Below are 16492 nucleotides of genomic sequence, written 5' to 3' on the forward strand. Positions count from 1 at the left end.
CTAGTGTTGGAGCTGAAGGGAATTTCTTGCCAGTCTATCAGTTTCGGATCCCAATGCAAGAAGTAAAACGTGGCAAATGAGATGAGGGTCATTGGTGGACCAACGTACATGAGTGTCCAACTCTTCAGAAATGTTCTTCATAGTGAGAAATGGTAAGGCTGGCCATGTGTATTAGACTTTCGGCTATAAAAACAATTGGTTATAAAAATGACCAAGAACGACTGTTCACAACAACTGTTGTTTGACAAAAATAGATAAAATTTCTAGACCGTGGCCATAAAATAAGTGTTTGGCATGATCGGTTACTTTTGGTGGATCTTCCGCACAAACTGACTGCATGATAATGTAGATGGTGGGATCATTGACATGATTAATCTTGCCTCTCGTTCACATCTGCATTTGTATTCTGTTCAGGGAAGTCCACATGGGGACCCCCCGAACAGAATACCAAACACAACTGCAAGCGCTGTGCAGTAAAAGCACACGGACCCCATAGACTATAATGGGGTCCGTGTGCTTGCCGCCAGACCTCTCCAGGAAACTTATGGACAGAAATGTACTTCACAATCTACTTTCCTGTCCGGATGATTCGTGCGGGCAGCGCGTGGCAAGCACATGGACCCCATTATAGTCTATAGTGGGGTCCATGTGCTTGCAATTGTGTTTGGTATTCCGTCAGGGGGGTTCCAATGCAGGCTCCCCCGAACAGAATACCAACGCAGATGTGAACCAACCCTTACAAATGATTGAATGGCCGCATCATGTATATAACCAGCCTTTATTTTGCAGCGTTCCCTGTGTAATTCTCTATTACAGTAGGTTCTGCCTGTAGCACTAGTACCCGGCAGGAAGATGGATGTTCCCTTCATATACGCTGCACCCTCCCAGAGGAGCCCATAGCTAGCTTTTAATGCCAGCACCTTAATCCATCATTTATAGCAATGTCTAAATACCGATAACACATAGCTGCCAGGGGTTTGTGTATTGCAGAGCTGAAATGTAAGGCGTAATGCCTATTCCCTGTAATTGGAAGTATCTGACATGTTGACAATGAGCAGATCTGTCCGGTAATAATCCAGCAACAATTCATCAGCGTTCCCTACAGAATTGGATTACATGTCTTCACAGAATATTATAGTGGTTGAAGCGCATGCGCTGACTTAGTGTAAGGGCAACATCTACAGCGCAGTCTTCAATAGTGGCTACAGATATTGGGCACTTTGTCTGATTTACTGTCCATAGGCTACAATCTTAGAAGCTTGCATCAATGTGCTTGATGTATGATAATAGACGGCTTGTGACAAACCAAGTCTCAGGTCGGCAAATCTCAAATTGGGCGAAACAATTCACTTATGCCTACTAATGACTGTCAAATGAGCTGTCATTGCCCTACAAAGACGCTCTAGTCAAAGTCGGAGAGAGGATTTCAATTGTTCTAAGTATAGGCCATCAATATCAGAGAGTTGGTGAGAGTCCAACTCTCAGCACCCAGCTTTTTGAAGGGGCCGCAAAGCTCTTGAACTAGCTTCAGTCGCTCCGTTATTTACATACAGCTGTAAGTTCTCACCTTAGTGGTTGTGCAGGGTATTGCATCACTGTTGCATACAAGGCTGCCCAGCACAGCCACTAATAAGTAGATGGTGCACACCTGTATATATCAATGTAGACCATGAAGAGGCTTCACCACTCACTCGCGTGCCATGGCTCCCTCAAACAGCTGATCAGCAGGGGTGCAGGGTTTAGGCCATCAACACTATGAATCCAAAACACTGCATTTTTACACTAAGTAGCATTGTAAAATGTGCCAAATTTATTAATGACCTGTGGCAAAGATTTGGCAGAATCTTTGTTTATAATAAGCCAAGCAAGAGATGGCATAATGATGGGAAAAAAAAGTCAAGATCTCAAGCATGATGCACCAAATCTAAAAATTAGGGCATATTCTAATTTAATAAATCCTCCCCAGCATCCCTAGTGGCATACAGTTATCCAGTATATATCTATATACATTAGGTGAGATGTATAAAGATTGGTATTTTCAACACTGGTCTTCATTAGAGATGAGCGAGTACTGTTCGGATCAGCCGATCCGAACAGCACGCTCCATAGAAATGAATGGATGCACCTGGTACTTCCGCTTTGATGGCGGCCGGCCGCTTAACCCCCCGCGTGCCGGCTACGTCCATTCATTTCTATGCGAGCGTGCTGTTCGGATCGGCTGATCCGAACAGTACTCGCTCATCTCTAGTCTTCATATCTCCTGCACTGGCAGAGGATGCACAAACCTCCTTATACATCGAGCACTGGCGGCTGGGCTCTGCCCCTGCATTGCAGTCTATGGCAGCTCATGGTTGGTGTAGATTTCAGGCATAACTTACACCAATTTTCTGGTGCAAATGATTCTGAATTTGGCAGACTCATGGCCTCATCCCTTCCCCATCATCCATCCTTCTAAACAGGAATATCACAGTGCGGTTACATCACCACTATTTATTTGCACCTTCTGATTGTTGATGTGACCTGTATGTATCCTGCGGTGCATGGGACTCAGAGCCTTTAAAGGGATTATCCGATTTATAGAAAAACTATAGACTGGATTCTTCAATATAAAAGAAAAAATCACTGATACACATCCCAATAAATTTATGGGTCATTTAGCTTATTTACGTTGACGTCACTTAATCAAATCCGTGCTGAGCTGTGACCAGTGGGCGGAGCTACAGGTGGTACACTGCCTGTCTGAGCTCAGTCCTAAATGGAAGGGGGGAGGTGAGGGGGTGGCTTAGAACAGGTCACATGCCACAGTGACGTATTGTTTGTACGGAGCCTGTGAACGAAAAGTGACAGATGTGGTCACATGACCTAAAGGTAACTCAGCTAAACGGCACATAATGTTAATGGGATTCACGTGGGAATGAGCTACAATTGGAAAACCCTTTTCAGCTGTGCATGGCTGCTGATGTCATGTCTTACTGTGTATCCACAGACCTCCGTACTAGATTTAGGGAAAGACACAGATAGTTGGGGCCCCTGTGTAACAATTGGGGCCCCTTGATTTCCAGTATCTCAGCATAAAGCACTCTTATGGCGTCAACCATCCACCAGTAATGGTTATCCATGAAGTGTATTAGATTAGACTTTACCCCAATAGATCTAATAGACAGTAGAAAGTTGCTGTAAAGATGATGGGCCCCCCTTATGTACTGGGGCCCTGTGGAGCTGCACCACTTGCTTGGTAGGTAGGCCCGACTCCATTTGATATTGGAAGTGAGAAGATGTAACTGCACAACTAGCAGGACAGGTTGTTGTGGCAACAGTGTGACGTCCAGCAAGTACCTTCCCTGGTCCCATGACTATGAATAGGACCTGCAGGAGATGCCTCCTAGGTGTCAGACAATTGCCCCAGTAATAGCTGTCGTAGCATGCGGTTGCATTTGTCCATGTCTGATGTCAGATCTATATCTAGACAATTCCTTAAAGCTTCCGGGGTGCAGAGCACAATCTGAACTGGGTTTCAACCGAGCCCACCTACCACGTGCCATTTATAATACTGCCAATTGTTTCTGTATCATTAATATCTAAGTCTCTGCTATGGTGAATGGTGCCCTGAGGAATATATGGAATATATGGCCTTCACATCCTCTATGGCTGCACTGCTGATTGTAGGACATTTTTATAGTATCTTCTGCTCTGATCAGTATATGTCTTCCTGCATATATTTGCTAGTGTTAGAAGCATCCCAACCTTAGGATGTGCCATAAATATATGATATCTGGTGGGGGGGATATGCTCTACCAACAATCAGCCGTACGGGGCCACTTCTGACACCCGTTTTATGTGCCGAGTGCTCATACTGCATCCCAGCTCCACTACACAAGGACTGGTGTTATCGGCTTCCAACCCCAATAGTATAGACAACGAAGCGAGTCCTGTGCAGCTTTGGCCGGGTTCACACAATGTATTTTGGCACGTAATGTGGCACGTAGCGCCAGTACCATATACGCGGCGCTATTTAGCAGCCGCCGCAAAATCACGGCCGCAAAATAGCGCCGCGTATACGGTACCGGCTCCCAATGAAAACAATGGGAGCGTATACGGCCCACAAAAGCTCCCGCGGCGTCTACGTGCCACATCACATGCCAAAATACATCGTGTGAACCCGGCCTAACATTGTGGGAGCAACTTCTCTGCCTTCCACCGATCGTATATTTATGTTTGGAAAGGCCATAAAAAGTAATTCCTGGACAATCCTTTTAAAAGGATTGAAAAAAAAGTTCATGTTTTTTTTTCCCAAGAAACAGCACCACTATAGGTAGTGCCTGGTATTGCAGCCCAGCCTCATTCATGTCAGTGCAGAAGAGCAGAAATACCAGACAAAACCCATGGTAATGAATGGTGCTGTGTCTGTGGATGAAGAAGCAGACGCTTTTTAATGTTAGACACCCCCTATTACTTTTATACCTCATCTTTTTATATTCTGTGTACAGATTGAAAACATGGCGGCGACACATGAAGCTGCGCTGTTAGAGATCAAGACCAGCCATTCAGCCTCCATCGCTGCAATCCATGAAGATCATGAGAAAAGAGTTCACAGTAAACAACTTTTTCTATATTATATTAATAAACCTAAATAAGGCAATTTATTATATATGGAAATGATCCTTCAGGACTTGACAGTAGATTCTGCTGCTATACACTCCACTAATGTGAACAGCGGCGTCCATGTAGACAGCCCCCATGATGGATGTACGTGTCTTCTACTTGGGAGGTCTCAATGGATCTCATTATGTCTTTTCTTTTTCTACCAACCCTAAAATAGATCTTGCTTAGGATTTCCTCTATTCTCCTGTACAGCTACACATGAAGCGAGCAGGAATAATATATCCTACTGTATCACAGGCAGTTCCTTAAAAAAGTTGGTGTCCATTTTAGATCGTCTCTTCCCTATTTCAGTACAGTAGGTGGTGAAGAACCTGCTCGAAGTGTAAAATTGAGCTTAAGGGGACTTGTCACCAGATCCTAAAATCCCAATGACATACCCCATCTGATAGGCACTCTCTCCCTGAGCATTTTGGCGTATTAGTTGTCCAAATCCATTCAGCCATTCCAAAGATATAAGCCCTTTTAGCATTGATGGAAATTAGGGAATACTAGTCAAGGAGCACTGTAGTTTCTCTGTGGGCGGGATCTGTGTCATGCAGTGTTACCGCCCACTAGGCTCGAGTATCCTAATCTGCATCAACGCTAACATGGCTTATATCTTTGGAATGGCTAAACAGATTTGGATAAACAAAACCACAAAATGCTCAGGGTGACTGCGACTTTCAGATAATGTATGGTTTTGGACTTTTCAGACCAGGTGACCGTTCTCCTTTAAGTCATAAAAATGGGATGGGGCAGCAGGACCATTTGCGTCAGGTTCATAGACATGAAAGGGGCTTCATTTTTGCTTTTGCTTCAGATCCCTTGTCCCTATTTATGCCACTGTCTTATACTTAGTTATTTCAGAAACTGAATATTGATACACATAGACCAGTCTCTTTTGCTGGTTGTACAAGGACAGGGCTAGAATATTGATACAGATTTTTTTTTAGATCAATTTAGCCTCATTTTACCTTTGTTATTTCAAGTCATTTTGTTTAACAAACCAACATTGCCCTCTTGTGGAGAAAAGGAGTATTGCAGATTTCTAAATTTACAATAGTCTGTATTGCAGCTGTCATAAGGATTGGATGAGAACCGCTAAATGACTGGGCTCTCGTTCAGTAAGCTGCACAGTTCAGCTGCGAGATACAATCCTTTTACACATTCCCTTTAAACTTTGTGTTAGAGGTTCCTATTAATAATACTAATATTGCACTTTTGTACATCTATGGGTTTTCCATGTATTCAGTAGGCTGTATATTTGTAGTACCAGTCGATTTTCCTGAAATATTTCCTACCAGATCACTATAAATTCTTATATTTAGTAATCTTCCCTTTTTGTCAGAATTAAAAGAAAACCACGAGTTGGAGAAGAAAATGTTAGAAGATGGTTTTGAAAAATTAAAACTGTCATTACAGGTAAAAAAATAAAAAAAAATCTTTATAGACTAAATATCACATTCTTGTCATCAGTATTGTATTGTATTTGTGTGTGTGTATGTGTGTGTGTGTATGTGTATATATATATATATATATATATATACTGTATATTACTATGCAAATGTTTTAGGCTGGAAAATGCTGAAAAGAATGTTTGTAGAAATAGAAGTGATTTGATTTATTCAATTAAATGAATGAATTAAAGAGGAATCGAAAGCGCATTATTATTTGGTGTGACCTTTGCCTTTTGGACAATGAATCCTGGAAGTGATGGTCCGGCCCCCGAGGAGCCCTGATCTCACCATCATACAGTCTGTCTGAGATTACATGAAGACACAAACGGATTTGAGCAAACCAAAATCCACAGAAGATCTGTGTTTAGTTCTCCAAGTTGTTTGAAACAACCGCCTTGGTGAGTTTCTTCAAACCTATCTGCAAGTGTACCTAGAAGAATTAATGGAGGGCAAAGCTCATAGCAAATATTGATGGGATTTAGATTTCTCTTGTCTTAATTCACTTAATTTTGTTAAGACAAAAAAAAAACAAAACAACTATTAACACTTTGATTTATGAAAGCATTCTTACTATGCAGCCATGTTTCACACGTGCCTAAAACCTTTGCATAGTACAGTATATAAGTATTATTTCTCCAAAAAATCAAACTATATACTGCACATTATTAGACAATATATTGTGGCTCACCAGCACCTTTCTCCCAATTGTTCGGTACAGGACCAAGTTGACACCTTGACGTTCCAGAATCATTCACTAAGAGACAGAGCAAAGATGTTTGAGGAAGCTTTAATGAAGAGCACTAATGAACAATTAGAGGTAACCTCGGGGTCCTTGTGTGTTATTATTTGGGAATAGAGGAGCTGTGAGATACTTCAGCTGTGCCTAGAAATTGGGCGTAGCAAATAGCGGTATATACATGTATAGAGTGTAATACTAGCTGTATAAATCCCTACAATGTAATAATAGTTATGTTATATGATGTATAATGGGCCCAGTCTGGAGGACGGAGTGTCTTCAGGCTGAATCGTGAGGCGACTCGGCCTGAAGAATGAGCATCTCACTTCTTTTTCCCAGGAGCCAGAAGAAACGGCTCCTGGAAAAAAACTCCTGAGCAACTCCCATTGATTTCAAAGGGAGCTGTCTTTTTGGTCAGGATTCTGAGGTGGATACGGCCTCAAAATCCTGACCAAAAAACTCTGTATGAACTTACCCTTAAAAATCGCTAGATTGGAGACCTGCCTTGGCCCTGACTTACCATCGTGGATATGACTAGACACGGGCCTAAATTTGGCACAACTAGTTTGGGAAAAAAAACATGTTTTGACTTGACTCAGACATGTGGGTGTGGATTCTCCGAAAAAATGGGCTTAAATACCAACATACACCAAAAATGCACCAGAATTGTGTTTAAAAATTGTAGTTCAAAGTAAACCAAAGACACATCCGCTTTATCATCCAGGATAAGTCACTGTGATAAATTTGGAGTATTTCCAGACGGTCTCTGACTTGTCCTGTCTAACCATTAGTAAATCTGAGCCTTGGATTTTTTTTTTTTTTTTTTTTTGCTGCATTTTTTTAAAGCAAAGCAAGGACTGGAAGGAGAAGTTTTGTAAAAGTGTTTCTTACATATGTCCTTATTCCTTGTGAATCCACATTAAAAAAAACTAAGTAACAAAAACTCAGTGGTGGGAATTTAGTAAGACTGGCTTTTTGTGCGTCAGCCTTAATCCATGTGATATAAAATATACCACGATTATTAAGGGACTCCGACCTCTTAATAATTCCATCTGGCCTTCAACGTTCCAAGCATCAGAACTGTAAATCTACAGCGGTCATGGACTGTCACAGATGTCTGGAGTAACTCGCAGCAGTTTTCTGGCATGAGTTGTAATAGGTTTGATGGGCAACGAGTCCCTGGCCTGCCTTGACACCCACCCACTCCTCACAGGTATAAACTGTGTAATATTGTAAATGTTCAAAAAAAGTGGCGTTCTCCTTTAAGTCTGGGCAGTAATGAAGCAATATTATTTTTAGCTGCACAGTTATGTGCCGTCCTACATCTGCTGCTGGCGGGTGCCAATGTAAAAGAATGTTTTTCTGCTTTTAATATTCCAGGCACACTATTTTTATGCAGAAATCTCTCTGATACAGGGCCAGGCTGCATTACCCTACTGCTCGTCTGGCAAACCTTCCTGTACAGAGTCATCCAGGATACAAGTGCAGAAAAATCATTACAATGCAATCTCTGGAGATTCTGCATCAAAGCCTTATTATAATCTTCCTAATTCACTTGTAGTTCAACATTTATAGAAGGACTTCTATTCACATGATGTAGCCATAAAATCTGCAATACAATACAAAGTCATGACGAACATATATGTGATCATGGGTGGAAAAATCTAGACAATACATTGTGACATTTTCAGAAGATAAATATACAATGTACTAACTTCAATGCGCATCTTTCAATAGGCATTGCTCTAATGATTCTTTTGCAGAATTTTTTTTCTAGCCCACACAGTTCCTGAGTAACCAGTGTTGTTTGTTTCAGAACCCAATATGCTAATTAGGTTCATCTACTGTCAAGTGGGCAGTCCTGGTTGGGAACTGACAGCCTGACACTGCCCACTTGTCAGTAGAGAACTTAATCAGCATACTAGGTACTGAAACTAACAGTACTGATTGCTCAGGAATGGTGGGGATAGAGGAAAAATTCCAGCTACATCAGAATCGGTGGAGCAGAAACTATTACAGAATGCAGAGTTGGAGGAGGTGGTGAAAGGTCCCCTTTAAAGGGTCTCTCTACTTTAGAAGGATCTGTTCATAAATATATACTGATGACAAAGTGTCCACTGCTGGGATTCCCAGTGGTCAGCTGCTGTCTGCAGGTGAATCTGGCAGTAAGGGCTCCATTTCCCTGCAGCGCCATCACAGAGGAAATGAAGTATTACATTGTGTCTATTTATTTCAATAGGCTTACAAGACAGGACAGATGCTTTTTATAACCACTCTCCACTACAGGTGTATAACTGGCTGAGGACGAGCAGAAGACCCCAACTCTTCCTGTAACTTCAAAACATGAATACTTCTAATACTGGGGAGAGAGAAATGTGGCCAAACCTCAAACTCAGACTGGCCCACAAGGGAGCAGGTGGGCCCCCGACTCAGAGGGTTAGTGGGCACCTAGACCTCCAACCCCTGCAAGAGTGGTGAATAGCACAGTACACTCACTCTCATGTCATCTAAACTGGGTGGAATATTTAACAAATTCCCCAGATTATTACATATGGAAGTATTGAATGACTGAAATAACATCTAAGCAAAGAAGCCGCTCGATCATTCTCCTCCCTCCTGGGTCCCATGTCCTTGCTGTCACTTGGGGCCCTTACCACCGATCCAACAGATTTAAGAGGACCTTAGTTAGGATGTGAACATGACATTAACCACACTGTGTACACTCTGCATTGATAACACACATGTCATGTCTCCCTCGCAGATTGCTCTGGCGCCATACCGCCACTTAGATGACGATTTGATCAGCATTAAACAAGTCTTAGAAATGAAAAACCAATTAATCCATGAACAGGAAAAAAGAATAATGGAACTGGAGAAACTGGTGAGTGTCACACAGGAGCTGGCTTTTAAAATCTGGTCTGCTGTCAGAGGTCCCTCTTAAAGGGATCCTACACTATAAATACATGGTGCGCAAGATGAAGCAACCTGAGCTTACTTTGGACCGCACTATAAAAAAGCCTGACTTTAGCAGACGAAACCTAGAATAGACCTCTAAGTAAGCCTTTATGGTGGTCTTATTTTTATATAACTCTCAACATTGTCATTTTATTAGGCTGAAATAAATGTTGTCTTGGAGGAAAGAATTCAGGTTCTCCAGCAGCAGAATGAAGATATGCGGGCACGCATCGACCAGAACGTAGAAGTTACCAGGTCAGATCTCTCCGCAGTTTCTATAAAATGAATTGTCTAAATACACAATAATAAGTGTATAAAAAAGTTTTATATTTTGTGGTTTGTTGTAGATGTGCAATATATAAGGTTAATCCGAAATATGTAGTGGAGCTCATTTTAGGTGATCTTAAGGAGTTCAAAGGGTTTTTATTATTTGGGGATGCCCTTTGACTATGTGTTACTTTGAAGTTAAAATCTAAAGTTGTGCGTACATTTTAGACCAACATATAGGCAGCCGTCTGCTCTCTAAAGCGGCGTTTACAGTGCCGCCGCTGTCTGGACAGCAGACGGCTTGTGAGAGGTCGGCTTTAAAACCCATACGGGTGACCGTCCGTATGCGTTTTAAGCCTCTCCGCCTCGCAAAAAAAATGTTTCCAGGTGGGGAGGCTGAAAACGCATAAGGGCGGTCACCCATTTCAGCCAACCCATAACAGGCCATGGTGGTCTGGAAAGAAAATGGCCCAGCTCACAGAACATTCCCAGAAACACATGTCCGTTGTTGGGTAACAATGAACAGGTTTGGCCAGTTTGAACAATGATCAACGCCAACTAAAATGGTGTATGGCTGCATCTGCAAAATGATCAGTCAATGGTTGTTCAACTTGTGTGTAACATGTATGAGCATGGTAAAGTGTAGCGCCAGGTATAAGCAACTTTTCATAAAGTACAGGAGAATATAATAAACTTTTGCAATATATTTGTCCACTTTTCAGACAGTTACTTTCTCCATACTGGTTATATGAAGAGGGGAGGAAGATGAAAAAACACTCAAATTATTGCTGCTCCTACACTCTGCTATTCCTTGTTTTTTTTATCACTGCTATGTTGTAGATAAGAGGCTCCTAGTGCACAGAATGAGGCAACAAATCAATTAACCAGCCTGCAGAAGACTCCCACTCCACCCCTCCCTTCTCCATAGAGTTGTATGTGTGAGGCTGAATGCGGATACTGATATAACGTAAATAAGCAGTCAAATTGAAGATCACGAGAACTGCTTAATAAGTGGCGAAGGAAACTGATCTCCTTAATACAGATATATTACAAACTCTCTTATATTCACCTGTACTATCCATTTATGAAATATTGTTTATTATTGGAGGTGCACTTTAAGGGAGAACCTGTGATTCTAGACCAGCTTCTGGAAGATGAGGTTATACCAAAAATGGACTAATAGGTACAAAAAGTTTGATGAAATGGTATAAAGGTCCAGTCAGGGGTTCATATAATGAGCCTACATCTCCGTGACTTCTAAAGCTGCCCCTACACTGGAACTCATAGTTGCCAACAAAATTGCAAGAAATTTTAGCCCGTCCCTGGTCCCATCCACCTACAGCCATAAACTCCATTTTCACACCCAGGAAACCCCACAATCTGCCCATTTTGAGGTTTAATTTAACCAAATCCTACTGGTTTGTAGAAGACCATGCTCCTTCCTGCCCATTTGCCGAGAGTATGGGCAACTAGGCATAAACCTTTTATTAGCCATAATGTGGGATTCACAAGGCTCAGCCACACAACAGATGAATTTGGGTTGATCAGGAAGCCAATTGTGAGAAAGTCACCCAGTCATGACACATATAAAGCCAAAATTTGAACCTGACGGATCAGACAGGAGTCTACCATTGGACATCGCGAGTAGCTAGTCACATTCAATTTATTTTTTTGAAGGACTGCCAAAATAGCCAGAATTGGTCATTTCAGTCAATCTTTGTTTCGCGTATTGCCAACCCAAGTTATTGGGCTTTTCTTAATATTTTTATCCATTGCCAGATGAGAGACCGAATTGAAGACTATTGTGAGCCCTTGAGCACCTCGATAACCCCTAGCTTAGTGTTATCAAGACATCCACGGTATTATTTATATTTTATATCATCAGATTCTATCCAGACTATAATGGGTGAAAGGGTTTCCCACATATGTACCTGGTGTATAGTATATCCAGTACACATGGGCTAGTACTTTGCTATCTTTGTCAACCAAAAACTCCATGCACTCCACCCATCTGGTGTACTGAGAATTTCCCCTTATCTGTACGAGCCTGCTCTAGTCTCTGCTGTTTTCTATACATAACATTATACATATATACATTTGTTTTTTTTCTAACATTTTTCCACGCACTGATCCATATATTTCTTTCTATTAATATATATCTGGCAAAAGGCAATGCTTACCATTTTCCATCAAGGAGAACTTAGAAAGCCTGGCTACAGCTCTGAAATAACATCTATGGCAAAGGTTTAGTTCACTGTCCCTACTCAGTATCCTATAGTTACTTGTATAGCGCCAACATACGCTACAGCGCTGTACAGACTCACTGTCCCATATAGGGCTCACCATCTAAGTTTCCGATCGGTTTCCACCCAAACTCCAAAGACATACTGGAGTACCCGGAAAAAAATCCACTACATTTCTGCTAATTTGCATATTCCTCTCCCAGAAACCTTAGAAGACCAAGAATAGCCTATAATACTCTGCACATCTAAGAGGTCACCTCCAGGAAATGATCACACTGGGCAAAAGGGGGCGGATTTTGACATGGAATTGGCCTCAGAATCCGCCCCCTCAAAATAGAGGTCTATGTAGACCGCTAGTGTTCTTTTTTCCACTAGCGGTTTGTTCCCGCTCACGGAAAAAAAGAAGCGAGCTTCCCTTTCTTCAGGCGGATTCCACGGCTGATTCATTTGGGCCTGATCCGGAGCAGAAAGCCGCGACGGAATGGGTTCACGCAGAACCCCGTGTGAACTAGCCCTTATGCTGCTTTCCAACTATGTCTTCTCTTTCTCAAAGGTGACTCGTTCTACAAGACTGCAAATAAGTGATTTGTCCTGTAGATGGCGATACAAGGTTACAGATAATGGCACATCAGATGAGGATCCCATAGGAGAGCAGAAGAAACTATTCAGAGGCGCCCCCTATCCATACAGAATATATGCAGCTTTTTGTTGCAGATTTTGTGTTTTTTTGAGCCAAAGCTAAGAGTGGATTCAGCAGAAGAGAGAAGTATACAAGCTTCCTATATATGTTCAGTCTCTCTGGAGCCATTCTTGACTTTGGCTCCGAAAACTGCGGTAAAATCTGCAACAACAAAAAAAAGTTGCATTTCCTCAACATGAGGCCTCAGCCCCTACAGCTGCATGACTTTGTGCAGTTGCTTAGCTTTGCAAGGGTGTGTGTGTATGTGTGCGTGCGTGCATGTGTGCACACGTGAGCGCGTAGGTGTATGTAAAATATGTCAACAGGTGGTCCAGGGGTGTGTAAACCTATTTCTAAGTTTCTTCCTGTCCGTTCTTACAAGCAGGAGGCAAGGTGAAGCCGTTTTTATCCAGGATACTCCAGAGATCCTGCACATAGACAGTATAAACAGGCCGTGTAAGACAGGGCTGTTTTCTGGCTCTGCAGGTAATCATTATACGGTTTCACCTACTACATCTCTATACTCCTGCTCCTTATATAGGACAAAAATGCCACATGGGAAGGACGTACCGAGAAACCCTTGGGGTGGAGCTCGGTGGGCAGGGGTAGTTTTCTCAGAACAGCCAGGAGGGATATAGTAGATAATGAAACAATCCTGTAAGTCACAGAAAACTGGACACACATGAAAGATTAATATCCGGTCTATCCAGCAGAGCAAGTTCTAGGCAGGGAGTCAGACTGGTGATCATATGACACATCGGCCTGCAATGCAAAGATACAGAATGTTTGGATTCAGTAAAGCTGGACTAAGGCCCAGTTCACATCTGCGTTCTGTATTCTGTTTGGGGAGTCTGCTTACGGACCCCCTGAACAGAAACCTATATTCATTAAAAAGCGGTTACCTAAGGAAACCACACGGACCCCATAGACTATAATGGGGTCCGTGTGGTTTTTGCTCGGTTCCCACATGAATCATGCGGAGAGAAAAGTGCTGTTTGCAGTAATTTTCTCTCCACATGATTCGTGCGGACACCGAGCGTATACAACACGGACCCCGTTATAGTCTATGGGTCCGTGTGGTTTCTTAGCTAACCACTTTTTAATGTCTATAGGTTTCCGTTTGGAGGGTCCCCAAGCGGATTCTTTGAATTGAATCCCAAATGCAGATGTGAACCAGGGGTCACACCTTTACTTTAAAGGGTTCAGTGGTCGGATTTCCTCTTGCCATGACCAGACTATAACATGTCAATGTTTTGTTTCACGATTCAGGCAATTATCAGTTGAAAACGCCAACTTACAAGAGAGTGTGGAAAAAGAGAGCAAAGAGAAGAAAAGGTTAAGTCGTACCAATGAAGAACTTGTATGGAAGCTTCAGACGGCAGAGTCCATGAGTCCTATTAAGTATCCCTCTTCTCCTGTCCACCGCTCTACTTCCTCTGGGCCACTATCGCCCTCTAAAGTCAACTCCGCTCAGAGATGACAATGCCGCAGCAAATGATAGACCAGCTTTATTTTCCATACAGTTGCTTGTAGTGAGCAGTCCTTGGATCCCGGTGACTGCATGTGAAATCCAATGTACCTTTAGAAAGAGCGGATACGAAGGTACAACAACACCTCCCGTCTTTCCTCTGAACCTCAAGCCAAGGAAACAAAAAAAACACAAAAAACATTCCACTAAAACAATTCCTCAAAAGCCACACCAATGTTTCAGGTTACATACAGTCCAATATGCTGGGGATCTATATACAATATGGTTATTGTATACATGATTGCACACACTTTACAGGTTGATTTGTACATAAAGATGCAATGTACATACGAGAGCTTGTGTATTTTTGTTTTTTTTATGTTGCTGACGTGTTTGATCAGCTTTTTTCTAAGCCGTGCCTCTGTCTTCTACCTGAATGGGACATGTTTCTGTCCATCCCGTTTTTACCGCTTCTTGTAACAAAGTAACACTAATACGAAAAAAAAAAAAGCGCCTTCCAAATGGTACGACACAATCACCAGCTATGTATTCTGACAGGTTACGCAATAATCCAGTGCTTTGCCCGCATGTCAGGCCTTCCTTTCCTCTGTGTGATTTGTTACAAAGCTTCTCTGGATATTTGTCTCTTTTTTTGGATTTTGATGTTTTTGAGAACAAGGCTAGTGGCGCCATCTTTGGGCTTAGGCCAGAAAATAAAACAGTCAGATCCCTCTCGATGTACATAACTTAGATACTACCTTCCGATTTTCAATGACTCTGCTTCCAGCTCCGGCCGCAACGTACAGCGTAGACTCTACCCTTGTCGGCTCGGACCACGTTACGTTGTATTGAAAGGCGTTGTTGTGTTTAGTCTTAGCTTTTGGAATAATCTTCCTCTATGTGTAAGAAGGTATACTTTATACGTTTTGGGGTTTGTTTGTTTTTGTAAATTTTTTAATGCACATGTGAATATAGGATTCTGCCTGCAGATAAGCACCTGATTCCTAGTAAATTTATAGGTCGGCGATTCCCTACTGGAAATTATTAGGAGCTAGATAGAAAGATTTATTTTGGAATGTAATAGCAATTTATTACAATCATATTATTAAAAAAAAAAAACCCTGAAAGGGCATTCATTGTGTGTTTCTAGCCAGTCGTTGTTTAGTTAGCCATATTTGCTCATATATCAAATTCACCTTTCCACTGTGATTCAATGCTGCAAGAAATCTGTCATCTTTGGAATGGGTATAACGCCCGCTCTGAGCTAATGCTATGGTATAGGTTCCTCACCGTGGTGCATGTAAAGCAGAAACTGAAGGGGTAAATAAATATGTTCCCAATATGACATGATGCCAAAAAATGGAAATACAGATATGGTTTTCCTTATGTTTTTGGCTGTTTTAAAATATCACAGAAAAAAGTGATCCGAGATGACCGGTTTAAAGAAGACTTTCCTCCAACTCCAGTTCTTAGGATCCGTTATTGGTGCCACGCCATCGATTCCACTACAGTTGGATTTTTTTTCTCTAGCCCCCACCGTTCCTGAGCTATCTCTGCAGTTAGTTTTGGTGTCTGATATACTATTTAGGCTCTGTACTGTCAGATGGGCGATGTCAGGCAGGAGCAGGCAAGGGGGTGTGATTCAGAGGTGGACAGTATCAGAGCTCAGAATTACACCCCCTTCTCTGATCCTAGAACCTAAGTAGCATATTGGACACCAAAGCTATCACAATGTATTGCTCAGGAACGGTGGGGGCTAGAGAAAAAAAATTCCAACTGTGTATCATTTAATACCAGATTTTGGCCAAGAGCTGAACTTGGCAGAGGTGGTGAAAGGTCCTCTTTAAAGGGAATGCGTCACTATGAGAAAGCTGTGTAATCAGATCGCATATTATATAGCAGGAGGAGCTGAGCAGACTGATGTATAGTTTATGGGAAATGGTTCAGTTTAACCTGTTATTTATCCATTTATTTCTGTTATTTCTATGCTTAGAAGGAATAATTGAGTCCAATGGGTGGTCCTAACAATGATTAATAGCTATCTGT

General features: G+C 42.0%; 1 protein-coding gene across 3 annotated transcripts in view; it reads left to right on the plus strand.

Annotated features, from left to right (window-relative positions):
• Positions 1 to 15790, plus strand: part of MTUS2 (microtubule associated scaffold protein 2) — a 481013-nt gene extending 465223 nt beyond the window's left edge. For all 3 annotated transcript variants that reach the window (XM_075265977.1, XM_075265978.1, XM_075265979.1), the window contains 6 exons: positions 4488 to 4593; positions 5990 to 6063; positions 6817 to 6915; positions 9596 to 9715; positions 9947 to 10044; positions 14248 to 15790. In XM_075265977.1, coding sequence (XP_075122078.1) covers positions 4488 to 4593; positions 5990 to 6063; positions 6817 to 6915; positions 9596 to 9715; positions 9947 to 10044; positions 14248 to 14458 — 708 coding nt within the window. In that variant the 3' untranslated portion in view covers positions 14459 to 15790. The remainder of the gene's footprint in view (positions 1 to 4487; positions 4594 to 5989; positions 6064 to 6816; positions 6916 to 9595; positions 9716 to 9946; positions 10045 to 14247) is intronic.
• The last annotated feature ends 702 nt before the right edge of the window (positions 15791 to 16492 follow it).

This window comes from Leptodactylus fuscus, chromosome 2, assembly GCF_031893055.1.
Source record: "Leptodactylus fuscus isolate aLepFus1 chromosome 2, aLepFus1.hap2, whole genome shotgun sequence".
NCBI lineage: Eukaryota > Metazoa > Chordata > Amphibia > Anura > Leptodactylidae > Leptodactylus > Leptodactylus fuscus.